Source organism: Hyposmocoma kahamanoa, unplaced genomic scaffold (assembly GCF_003589595.1).
Source record: "Hyposmocoma kahamanoa isolate Upper Pololo Valley unplaced genomic scaffold, ASM358959v1 94, whole genome shotgun sequence".
Classification (NCBI taxonomy): domain Eukaryota; kingdom Metazoa; phylum Arthropoda; class Insecta; order Lepidoptera; family Cosmopterigidae; genus Hyposmocoma; species Hyposmocoma kahamanoa.
Window position 1 is genome coordinate 5,954,521 of NW_020654878.1, and position 13,524 is coordinate 5,968,044.

Consider the following 13,524-nt stretch of genomic DNA (forward strand, 5'->3'; position numbering starts at 1 on the left):
TCTAGTAGCGCGTATATGTCGCCCATTTTTATAAGAGATAGTTTTAATTCTATTTTTGATTGTTAATTTCCGTTAGTTTTTGAAATGAAGCAAGTACATGAAATTCTAAGTGTAAACTCCAGTGGAGCATATAAGCTTCTTGTTTGCAATGCGATGATTGCGCGCGTGAATCGATTCACTACAACGCCTCTACGGCGGGTATACGCGCAGATGACGCGCGTTTATGGCACGTATAAAATATGCAGTGTACATAGGCTATTACTTGTTGTGACCAATAAGTCGCCTTTATATATGTGTCAAATTAGCATTATTCAACATTTCATAAACACGTAATAAAATTAAGCCTCAGAGCGCCTACAAAATTAGTAAACGTGCTTTCGTGAAACGGGCGTCGTCGGCGCATATAAAATACGCCGTGTGCATAGGCTCTTAAGCATTATTTTTAGGTTCGCCAGTCTTTTAATTTTTCTTTTCACTGCTTGGCTGCTTAATTTGTGGTCTTTGTTATTCTTTCGAATAAGTCTTTTTTATGTTTATGTAACCTTCTCTATAATTCTAGTAACTGGTGCTATAACTGATATTTTCGTTATAAAGCTTTGATCGGTATTTTCTTATCGATTTTTATTCTCACTTGGTTTCTTCCTCATGCGCTAGCAATGAAAGACACTGAAGTGGACGGTAACGGCGGTTACCGTGCAATCAAATATCAGAATATGCTAGTACCGGGTACTCTGTTTCATTGTATGGATCTAAAAAAAAAACTACGAGCTTTGTAAAGCTCGTAGTTTTTGTACTGTAGTACAATTTGCACGTGTTTTCTGTATAGTTGACGCCTACAGCATCTTCACAATGAAATGTCAACAACGTACTGACGCAATTCAATGATTTACGTTGATAGAATCAATATAATACGCACTACGGAAAAGTAGTGACATTTTTGTTTGCGGTGCTATATAAATACTGTTCGTGAACGGGTCAAAGGAAGTAATATTGAAGATAAGGGAGGGGACGTAGAAGTGGGAGTATTCAGTGAAACGTTTCTTAGGATTATCTGTTTTTCTTTTCTCTTCTTGTTCCTGCTTTGCCATTTTCGTTTCATTGATCTATGTTCTTTTGCTGTCATATCTTTAACAAGCTTTTTTCGGGCATGATATCTCTCTAAGTCTTTTCGTTTGCCTTCAGCATATTTTTCAGGCTGATTTTTCTTTTTTTCTCGACAACGTCGCTGCCTCTCAGCGGCAGAAAGAGGCTTTTTTATTTTTTTTTCTGTTTTGATACCTGAAGTTATTAAGATAATAGTTAATTTATACTCAACACTTGAAAACACTAGTTCTACCAAACAATCAGACAGCTCAACAATATTATAAAAAAATACCAATCGATCACGAAAAATACCCATCCGTCATATTACTGTCACGAAAGGGTCCCGTGATAACGGAATGTTTGTATTTTACTGCTATGAAATTATTATAATTTGGACCTTAAGTTCAGTTATTATACGAATTGCTAGAAATACCATAATTACAATTGAATTTCGAAAAACACATGCTCCTACATGAGCGTAAGATGATTTCTAAAATAATCCTAATTAAAACTTAGCAAAGATGAAATTTAAAGTTCACATTTCAATTTCAAGACAATCACTATGTTACGGAATTCGCAGGAACTAATTTCTTCTTTTGACGTCACCTGATGATTTCTTCGTTGGCTTCGTAATTTCTGATGTTCTTGGTATTTTTTATATTTTTCACAATATGATTTTATCAATTCTCGGCAGCTTTGTTTGTTTAATTCGTTCTTTATTTGTCACAAATTAACACTACCATCGCTGTTACTTCGCTAGGTAAAGAAAAATGTATGTGTATATGACATACAGAATTAAGAAAGGACACAAAGCAAATGTAATTAATAAAGCACACACTTATAGCCCCGCACTAGGGAAACGGTGTCGCGGGTCCCATGAACACACAAATAGACAACCATTCAAGAAATTATAACCAAACTCACGAGAGAAATAAATGTAGCTCATACAAATATTTCTCCCGGCCAAACCCGGGACCTCTGCGTGGAAGATCAGCATAGTAACCGTTCGGCAACGTAGGCAGATACTCTGCCTTCCGAGAAAGACATAAGCAGCATATTCTAAATTCGTAGATAAATGTGTTCAAATATTTTTAGGTATTTTTGATAAAAAGACTAGGTAAAATATACATTTGATATTAAGTAGTTTATTTATGTTATAAATACATACCATATGTTTTATACAGATACTTTCGTCCGTCAAAGTTTAATCAGCCGTTTTTAAAATACCTTAATTTTCCCTTTCAACTTAGTAGAAAAAAATATATTATAACTGCATAGAAAGGACATAACCAATTTAAATGTGACTTTTAATACTTAACTCATGAATAGACTAAATAGAGCTAAAACTATAGAACTAAATACAGTTGTGCCATTTTTGTGTCATTGTATTGTAATTGAACTACACAATAAGCGCAGTTCCGTACATTATTATGTAAAATCCTATGACATTAGTGTTTTTAACGTAATAAACGTCAAAAATTACTTTATATAGTAAAAAATCTGATTATTGAAGTCAGTTATGCCCTTTGAGCTTGCTGTATACAATTATTGACGTATATTGCCACAAAAAGAAAAATCTGATCACGATTATAATATGTAACTCAATTTTGATAAAAATGTTAATTGTGCCCTTTTTCGTTCCGAGGACAGTTTAGGGAGTATTCACTACAATTCATTCAATCTTAAACAAAACCTCCTTAAATTACATTAATAAATTAAGCTGTTGTAATATTGTTTTAAAATTATTTCTAGTAAAACTAAACTTAGCACATACTATACAAACATTATCGTACCTGTCGAGCAGAGTCTACGGACTTAAAGTTAAATAAAAACAGCACTCATTTTATCATTTACTTTATTACAAATAAACACAATCCTTAAGTCATGAATGATAACTCCATGACAATAGTTACAGAACATTATTCTTGGAGGAACTAATTTAGAAATGGTCTATTCTGTTCTGTTATAGTATACTATATTGTCTGCTCTTACTTGGAGGATGGTTATGACTTTCCTTAATTCGAATTATATGATCATCCATAGTATATAAAGAAGCAGTACATCTTCTGTTTGTATGTGTTGAACATTGCCATCTTCTTTTCGTAAAATTTCCCACCTTGTGGGTCTCTTTGATTGAATATCGATAACCTTTGAGCAGTATTAGGGCATTGCCTCGATTCGATGTGATGAATCGTGGAGAGTCTGAAAATGTATAGCAATTTTAGTAAACAAATTGATGCAAATACCTAATAGATCACATATGTGTATACACATACAAAAACGACCGACTAAATGGCAAATAAATAGTCCTCAATAGTTATCTTTGCAGGACTTGGGGAATCGCAGGATCATTTCCAAATAACATTAACTTTATTAAGTGATTTTTATATGGTTATATAAATTTCACAACTGTGACCCATACAATATATATCTTAAAGACTATCAAATATATAATATAATACAAAAGTAAATATCTACACGAACTGCACTTGTCGGCATCGTGCGGTGCAACCAAGTGACGGTACGAACAAGTCGCGCGACTGGTGGTATAAGCGACACGCTTGTCTATCGAAGGATCTGAGGGGTACCTACTGCCACTGCGCCCGTCACCCTGAGACACAAGTAGACCCATATTTCACCAGCATCCTTCGAAACTGGAACGCAGTAACGCTCACATTAGCGCTTGGCGGCAGAAATAGGTAAGGTAACAGTACTTTCTTGGAAGAACTTTTCACAAGTAGCTCTACTACAACTTAATGGTAAAATCCTTTACCGCATAGTTATACAATGCTAGAGTGCGTACAGAACTGACGAATGCGATGTACGCGCGCTGCACCCGCAATTTAACGCACGCGTGCTGCATGCGTTAAATACATGTTACTATAAGTCGCGGGCGAGTAGCGTGTGAAACGCACGCAAACAGGTCGCACTACGTAATGAACGTGCGCAGCTCGGGAGCCTTTCGCAAACAGGCGCATTTGGGGCGTATTCGCCAGATCTGTACGCATCCCTACACGTCTATGTACGGTCAATGACATTGTGACCATTACAAAGTCCTGGTTTTGCAGGTTAAGTCTTGTGAAATTACAGGCACATGGTATTTGTTAACTATGTCGCAGGGTGATAGGCGCAGTGGCAATGCCCCTCAGATCTTTGCGATTTAAAGCTTAAGTAGCACTGCAATTGTTACGGATAGGCTTGTCGCTTACCACCATGCTCACGACTTATCCCGTCCTTGATATCATAAAAAAACATGGCTAGAGTTACTTACGTGATAATTCTAAAAACCAGATATAAACAGTACTTGCCAGTATAAAAATTAAACAAGGAATTTGTTATGATTCAGGTTTATTATATCCTTGAACTTAAGAGCTAAATTCTTATTACGCAGACCTTTTAACTGGAAGTCCATACACGACGTGGCATAAGCTCTTGTCTTCTTTTAGGTCATTTTACGTGTTACGAGCTTTAAACAAAAGTTCTTGTAATATAGTAAATATATGTATGTAAGTATAAAGTTCATAGTTTCAAAATTATCATTTCAATATAAATAACGTCTAAAGATTTATTTCTCTATTCACTGAAAACCAACAGCTTCAAATCTATAAAAACAGGAATAAAAACATACAGATAATTGTAGGTTATTGACTTTGTTTTGAGTGAGTTATTTAATTACTTCAATGTGTAATATACACACTTATAATCTCTTATTAATAATAGCATACTAGCGTAATGAGATGAAGCATATCTATACCACGAGTTTACTGTGACAGTTGTCGCTAGCGACCACGTCCAATTACTTACACAATTTTGTATGGCAAATTATACAGCGCCTCTAGCGGTCACAAGAACAAACAACATTTTGTATACAAACATTTTACGCGGTCGCTAGCGATAACTGTCGCTGTAAACTCATGGTAAAGGCACAGTTCTATTTATTCATATGTTCAAGTACCGGCACGCTATGATGGCAGTTTTGACATATTACAATATTGAGGTGAAATCTAAATTTATTATAAAAAATATATAATCAAATGCGAGTCGCTTCTATAACTTTTTATATTATGAAGGCGTAAACAAAGTCCAAATTAACGAGCAAGGGTCAACAGTAATGCAGTACAATATCCAAAATCCAAAGTCAGGTCAAAAAACGTCAATTCGAAACTGCTTTGTTTTGCATTGAGCTTTGACGCGAGTTTGCCTGAGGTAGAAGTTGTTCTGGCCAGCTATCCTATAAGTGACGATCGTAGTAGATTTCATTTTTTTAAATTTCGAATTTCGTAAAACAAACGCCGAGTTGTATCGTAAATATTCGTTAGTTGTATCGTAAGTTGTATCGTATAATTCCATAAATTTTATTGCACGTCGCTATTGCCAATAATGTACGTACATCAATCAGCTCCTTCAACGTAGTTATGAATTAATACGCAACTTGATAGGCAGAGAAACGTCAAAACGGCCCTCATAGCGTGCCGGTACGATAGTTGTTCAGTTGATCACTATAGAAAAACTGTAATAAAAAGTATACTGGTTCATGTTGATGGACCTCACTGCACAGAAGTCACCAGCCTGTAGTTAGAGTGTAGTAGATTACGTTATAAAATCCTTGAAGGTAAACATCAATGTCATCCGCCGGGCCTTAGCCACAACTGATAGCAAACGCCCAGATGGAATGACACTCATCACTTGGAGAACGGGCCGGGCACTGGTGTAGGATGCCACGTGTGTACACCAGCAAGAGGGCAGGCTCCTCAGATGAGATGGCGGAAAAACTAAAGAGTATTAAGCACCGGGACCTCGGCTCCGACTACTTATTTGCACCCTTTGGATACGTAACGCATGACACGCGGGGTCCCGGTGCCCTTCATCTTTACAAAATTTTATGAAAAACAATAGATTGCCTGGGAAATCCGAGAGCCAGCGTACACAGCGTGCCAACGTATTAGCATAGTTATACAAAGGGGGAACGTTGCCAGCATCTTGAGCACCTTGCCACGGGGACCAAATTTTATTAATATAATTGAATCCTAATTTAATTTTTAGTATTCTAATTTATACTTTCACGTATATCGCTAATTTGTTTTAATTCAAATTGTTCATTTAAAAAAATTGTTCATTCTTATTTCTCTTACTTTGTGCTACCTTTTGTTCAGTACCTGGAAAAAAAAACAAATCACATTAAAACCACCTTTACTGAAACCGGACTGTTGGCTCAACATAGTTATACAAATAGGTATGTATATGTTACCAATAGGAAAATCATTATTACTGTACATGAACTTATATAACTGAGCCAACCGTACCTTCTTAAACTTACTTAATTTATATGTATATATGGTGCCATTACATAACATTTAGTTATAAAATACTTTAAATTATTTATTTGGTTAATAACGTTTAATACACACTTCTAACTAGTCTACTCGTATATCAAATGAAAAGATAAATCACAAAAAACAAACGGATTCAGTAGCTACGTGACGTCACATACCTTTTATTAACCTTACCTATTTTGTACTAAATAGCTTTAATGACTATGCAACAAAAAGTGACAACAATAATATCATCACATGTGTAAAGCTTCAGTTTTTAAAGGTAGTTTATGCAGCATATACTATCATTGTTGTTTCTATATGAACTTCTTACTTCTCCTTCCCCTTTTTCCCGTGGGTTTCTCATGGTTATGTTTATGTAGTCGCCGAATAACTTTATCCCCTACAGAGTATAATGTAGCCTTGCATCCTTTACGATGATGTGTGGCACACCTCCAGGTGTACCGGTCGGTTTTCTCATTGTGCTTTTTGATGTTGAAACGATAGCCGCTCATTGCAATTATGCAATTGCCTTTGATTGATTCCGTATATTCGTACGGCGGTATACCTGAAAAAAAAAAAATGTTTAGTATTTGCATTTAATGAGTTTAGGAAATCGGACAATGTGTTATTTTTAGTCAAAACCTCATGTAATTAGTCTTTCACTGTAATAGTAAAAGAGTTATCTATGGTACATTAAGCATGATCGACTCCCATTAAGATTTGAATAGAATAAATGTTAATTTATATACTCCGACGATACGTTTTAAAAGACCAGAGGCAGAGTAACCGACATAGTCCAAAGAGTTGCAGATCTTAAGTGGCAGTGGGCGGGGCACATTCCTCGCAAAACAGAAAGCTGATGGGGCCTAAGCGTTCTCGAGTAGGGACCGTGTACCGGATGACGTAGCGAGGGCAGATCACTCACAAGGTGAACCGAGGGCCTGGTGAAGGTTGCGGGAATCAGCTGGATGCAAGCAGCGCAAGACAGGTCGTATCTTTGGACAGGCCTATGTCTAACAGTAGTCGTCGTTCTACTGTTACACATAGGATAGGTTGTGTCCGATTGTGAAGAAAATATAGACGATTTGTATATCACGTTGACATCCTACTCATTTTTGGCTCCAGTCATGGTTCCACTCTTCATACTTAAATAATAAAAATTGCCACGGAAATTAGGTAGTGAACACTACCTAACAGGTAGTCCATTTGTTTAGGTACTTAACTAAATGTAAACAATCTTGTGATGTCTATTTAATAAAATATTCATTTATAAAATTATTTTTACACACCTTCAAATACAAAATAATAAAATACAAATACTTAGATTTGTAAGATATATGTTTCAATAAAAGATGCATCAAGATTGTTTACATTTATTTAAGTACCTAAACAAATGGACTATAGTCCGAGAACAACCGAGATACACAGATAAAGGATTGTAACTCCCCTTTTTCACGTCGGGGAATAAAAATGTACAAAGAAAAGCCTAAGTTATTCTTATACAATATGTGTAAAAATATATTTTCTTCTCTATAAAAATTCTGATAATATTGGTGCAAGGTAGGAAAAAACCTGATATTAATAAAAGTATTTCATTTATAAGGATTTTATTCAAAGAATTAAAAAGTATTAAGCTACACTAGCTAGTTAATAATTTAATTAATTAAATTTAAAACAAGTGAAATATACTGAGAGTTTTTGTTAAAAGTGCGACTTCATAATGAAGTACATTAATTTCTTATATCTACGATAATAAAATTACAACACTAATGTTTACAACTTTATTGCTTTTTATTTATTATTATGGTATAATTTTATTGTATACGTTTAGTATCAATTGGCAATTAAACATGAAATAAATGCTCAACTAACTTAAAACAAAGGTATTAATATTTCTATATAAAACGAAACATAGGGGAAAAAATTAAGTGAAAATCTTTTGCGTACATACATTTGAAGACTCGTGGTTATTCTCTAAAAGATTATCACTAATTACAGGTGTGGAAAACATAAAACTCATACCGTGGTAAAAACTTGTAATTAATGACAATCAGTTAAAATCGCGTATATACATACATTTTAACACTTTCGTGGTTATTCACTAAATGATTATCACTAATTACAGATGGGGAAAATAAGAAGAACTCAAACCGTGGTAAGAAACCTATAAATATAGATAATCATTTAAAATCGCGTATATTTGTTTTTCAAATCAACCAACTAACCGGGTTTTTTACAGTGCCCATGGTCAGTCAGCCGTTTATTTTTTCCTTCCAATGAGTATTACCAAGTTTCGTTCGAGGTGAGATTTTGAAAAAGGATATTAAGGGCTATATCACAAATCCGTTTGCGTTTTTATAATTGAGGCTATCAGCGTAAAGTGATGTAACCCACAGTTTATAATATATAACCCACTTTACGTTTTCTTTCTGGAACATTACTTTAAATGATGCTAATGTAAATATTATTTTATATTTGGATGCTATTTTCATATACCCATAAAAAAATATATTTTTTTATACATGAAAATAACATTCAAATATAAAATACTTTAGTACCTTTCAAATGCAGGTTACACCATTTTTTAACCGATTTTAAAGAAGGAAGAGGTTGTCAATTCGACTATATTTTCTTTTTTTGTGTGTATGCATTGCTCCGGTATTTGTGATCCGACTTCAATGATTCTTTTTTGTTGGAAAGAGGGTAACTCAGTATTGATCCCATTTAAATTTAAATAAAATATTCCACCTCTAAGGGTGGCAAACTCAAGGACGAATCCGGTTTCGCGCATTTTCCGGTAACAGATTCCAATAAAACATGGCAAATAGATGTAATTCCAGACTTGATGTCGGTTTGTATGTCCGTGTTTACAAAAAAGGTATAATGCGTTGATAGTCTCAATTAGTTGCGAATTTTTCAATTAATTAAATCACAAACATTCTATGAATGCTTTCAAAATATGGTACTAGAGTTAATACTGGGTTCAAAACGTGAAATAATAAAACCTTATTATAAAATTAAGTTCATCAGGAAGTCGTCGATTATGTATGGTACTAAAGTTAAACCCACGAGATCCTAGCTTATCTATGGACTAATAACTTTTGTCAAATATCAATGAGTACATCCTGTCCTATACAATTATATGTATAGCATCAACACTCCATAATATATGAAATAATCTATATAAGAACAGGCGCTTGTCGCTTTTTCCATCAAAACAAGGAAATGTTAATTAAATTTTTATTGAATTGATATTCAATCATTTTTTGTGAAATGACTCCACTAGTTTGTTATAATTATTAATACAAAGATCGAACACTCAGAAAAAATTCCTTCGATCCGGTCGGATTCGAACCGACGTCTTCTTGCATACCGTGTCAGACGCTATTCCAACTAAGCCACGGAACGAACCAACGGACCTCACGAATTTTTCTATGTGCTTGCGTCGTGTCTTTGTACTTGGTCTTTCAACGACTTTTTAGTCGTAGCGTAGAAATGTTAATACATTTCCTTGTTTTGATATATGAAAAGGCTATATGGTGGAAACCACGGCAAAAATAAATTGTGTGGTCTGTGGTGGAAATTTTGCCTACCCAAATAAATAGATGAAAATTTATAAGAAAAAACAATTACTACTAGTTTTGAGGTTATTTAATAAATACAAATCGGACGTTTGTTGGAGGTACCAGCCATGCTAATGATGTCGTCCGCCATAATTTTTATACTATTTTTACAAAATTACCGTAGATAGTAATTTTTACTTTAACATTGGCGGAATCATCGATTATTTCGATTGGGCAATAACATTCAAGAAGAAGAATACAAATCAAAATACAAAAATAAAATAATTGACTTGCTTGAAAAATGTAATACATTGGAGGTGTTTCCGCGATTTGATCCAGCTCCATTTTAAATTCGTTATCCGACCTCCTATGTCCTGGACCTTAGTTCGTCTCACAGATTTCGGAATTCGGAACTCGACCTATAAGTTTCATCATGCGACTCGTTCCATGGCTGTTTGTGCAACTGTCATTCTGTAAACAACCTTCTACGTGAGCGTTCACGTCTCGGCACCGTAAGTCATAGTGGGCAAGTAGAGATGGGTCATGGATAAATATCATTGGGATGAATACTCAGGATAAATATCCATTTTTACTCGACATTTATCCAAAAACGTGGATAAAATTTTTTTATCGTGGTTTATTATTTATATTTAGTAAAACAAAGTATATTTTTAAAACACTTTGTGTACCTACACAATTATAAACATTTATTTTTTATATCATGTGTTTTAATTAATAGATTTTGTTTGTGAAATATGAAAGAGAATCCTTAGGCTATTTCAAACATGACTTTATTTAGTACGCAGTAGACCCGAAGATCATAAAGTTGGATCGCACTTTATTAACGCAGGATAGGTAAGCTCAAGGGTTACAGTTAATTTGATAACTTTCTGTCAATCGAATTTTTTATACCACTCGACTCGAAAGACGTAGGTAGAACAGTATTGTTACATATAAGAATGGCAAAACGTAATTATTTAATAAAAAATGAATTCAATTATAAATATGAATTTTATTATAAAAACACAAAATAATAATTATCCATGTTTTAGGATAAATACTCAGCAAAAACGGATATTTATCGGATTCTTAGACGGATATTCATCGGGTAAAAACCCATCTCTAGGCAAGACACATTAGTTAAATAAGCTAGTTTTCAACAATGTGGAGTATCAACCGATTGTAGGATGTCATCCAACCTACCGAATGCAGTCCATCCCAGTTGTATGCGTTTTGTGATCTCATTTTGCTGACGCGTCTTAACGCGATTCAGTTGCAGTCATAACCTTTCACACGTTTCAGTGTACCTTTGCACACATTCATAAACCCAGTAGCGTAGTAAACGCGCGTCTTCTGCGCGTCAAAATAAAATTGTGTATCATACGTGCTAATGCTAATGTTTCACTTGCATTTCTCGCTTGCTTGCGTGACTCGCTTCGCGCATACGCAAAGATCAGTCGCGTACGCGCCGGCAGGACTGTTCGCGAGTCGCTCGCTTGCGCCGGCCGCTTGCTTTGCGTTGGATTTCTTTGCGTTGCGGGAGTTTGATATCCAGCAACGAACGTTTGCGGAGGACAGCACCACTGGCCAATCACAGAACTGCGGAGATACGCGCGTCCACTACAACCAAAACAAAGGTAAGGCTCCGCGCATGCGCGCAAGTCTCTTCGCAACGCAAAGCGGAAGACTCGTAAACGCCATTGGGCGGAGGGCATATTTCTACGCCGTGTAACCGCCAACGCAAGCAAACGAAAAACGCAAGTGAAAATCTCGTGAACACGGCGATACAGACGCGCTGTAGTCGCTTGTATGTATACAATAACCTTCGCGGGTTTTGATCAGACTCCTCGACAGGAGTACAATGGCATCAGTCAACACAAGGCTTCTTACGCTGTCTATGTTACTGTTTTTAAAAAGAAAAAATGTGAAAATAAACGACTCTACTGGATAGACCCATTCGCGAGCGAAAGAAATTTGTGTGGTCATTTTTGTTGGTTGAAACCATCAATATGTATATAGGTAATCAAACTTCAAACGCGCTTCTAGTATAGCTTTATACGCGCTTTTGTATCGATACAAATGCCACAATCCGCTTTTTGAGCCTGTACAGCGCCGTAAACGCACGTTGTGAAACGGGCGTCGTTTGCGTGTATCAAATACGCCGTGCGCGTACGCTCATAGTAAATATACAATATGTTTACAATAATGTGTGGCTACTTGAAGTATACTTATTTTCTTGTATATTTATGTTTCCACAAATAAATGAATCAAAGAACAAGGTCTGAGATTTAAATTCAATGAAATCAACTAATGTTGTTACACTGGAGACGGTGACCACCACATCGGTTTGCTCTGATGATATCTTAACATCATCTTTGCGTATTGCGAATCGAATGTAAAGCAAACACATATACGAAGACAGGAGAGATTTTTTAGTTCTGTGTTATTTGTAAAATAGAACATGGTTGAAGGCGTTTCACATAAGACACGCATTTGGAAGAAGAGCTAACACTAAAACGCCTACAGGTCTGTGGATTACAATATAATCCCTTGATAGCTTTTCTCACATTCTACTGTACCTAATTTTTACTTAGCTTTAGGCGGAGGATGATTGTGTTCATTCTTAACGAGAATAATCTTATCACCTATGCTATACAATACGGCTCTACACTTTCTTCTATGATGATGGGTCGCGCATCTCCAAGTATATTTGTCGTTCTTGTTATTGTGTTTCTTTATGGAGAAACGGTATCCTTCAATCGCTACTAAACAGTTGCCTTTTATAGATTCCACGTATTCGTAAGGAGGAATCGTGTCTGTAAAGAAAAAAATCGGTTTAGTTACAATTCAAAATTACTATAAATTATACCTGGACATTAACAGAAGAGAACTTATGTTCGCATAATATGACTAACTACGTAGAAACTATGAATGTACCTATGTAGAGGATGATTCTGTTAGGAAGTTTATAAGAACTGAAAAGAGGAAATAAATATCGAGTTATAATTATTAATTCAAAGATCGAACACTCAGAAAAATTTCAATTCAATATCTATCTATATTTTTGAATATCAATTGAATAAAACTTTAAATTTCGGGTTCTCAAGTTTTCGCGATTGATATATTATTGAGTTTGCGTTAGATTTCAATTGTTTAAATATATACAGGGTAACACTAAATACAACAACAACCAGCAACACAACCTCGCAGGAATATATTACTAACATCATAAACAACGACTTTTGATCCATGCCTTAATAAACCTTTAAGTTTTTGTTGCACTATCTGACACTTTTTAGATCTGAGATCTGTATTTGGTAGAATAGGTTCAAACGTTCTCTGCGACGCCTCCCACCCCGGCCCCGTCCTGCATACAGTTATTACCGTTTAGAGTGATATACGAGTATTTAAACATATTTATTTTTGTATGAAAGTAAAATCTGATGGAGTATTAAAAGTCATGGTAGAAAAGTAGTTTATCATTTATTATATACATATATATATATATATATATATATATATATATTTCTTACCATCTTAATCGTTGTAGTTACAGGAAAACG

The 13,524-nt window shown here is 35.0% G+C and overlaps 1 protein-coding gene across 3 annotated transcripts in view; it reads right to left on the reverse strand.

Moving 5' to 3' along the window:
* Window positions 1-13,524, reverse strand: part of LOC113237741 (modifier of mdg4) — a 563,531-nt gene that overhangs the window by 16,599 nt on the left and 533,408 nt on the right. The window contains exon 5 of one of the 3 annotated variants that reach the window (XM_026474337.1): window positions 6,698-6,963. The exons of the other annotated variants lie outside the window; for them this stretch is intronic. Coding sequence (XP_026330122.1) covers window positions 6,713-6,963 — 251 coding nt within the window. The 3' untranslated portion in view covers window positions 6,698-6,712. Of the gene's footprint in view, window positions 1-6,697; window positions 6,964-13,524 lie in introns of those variants that run through there. 3 annotated transcript variants of the gene reach the window in all.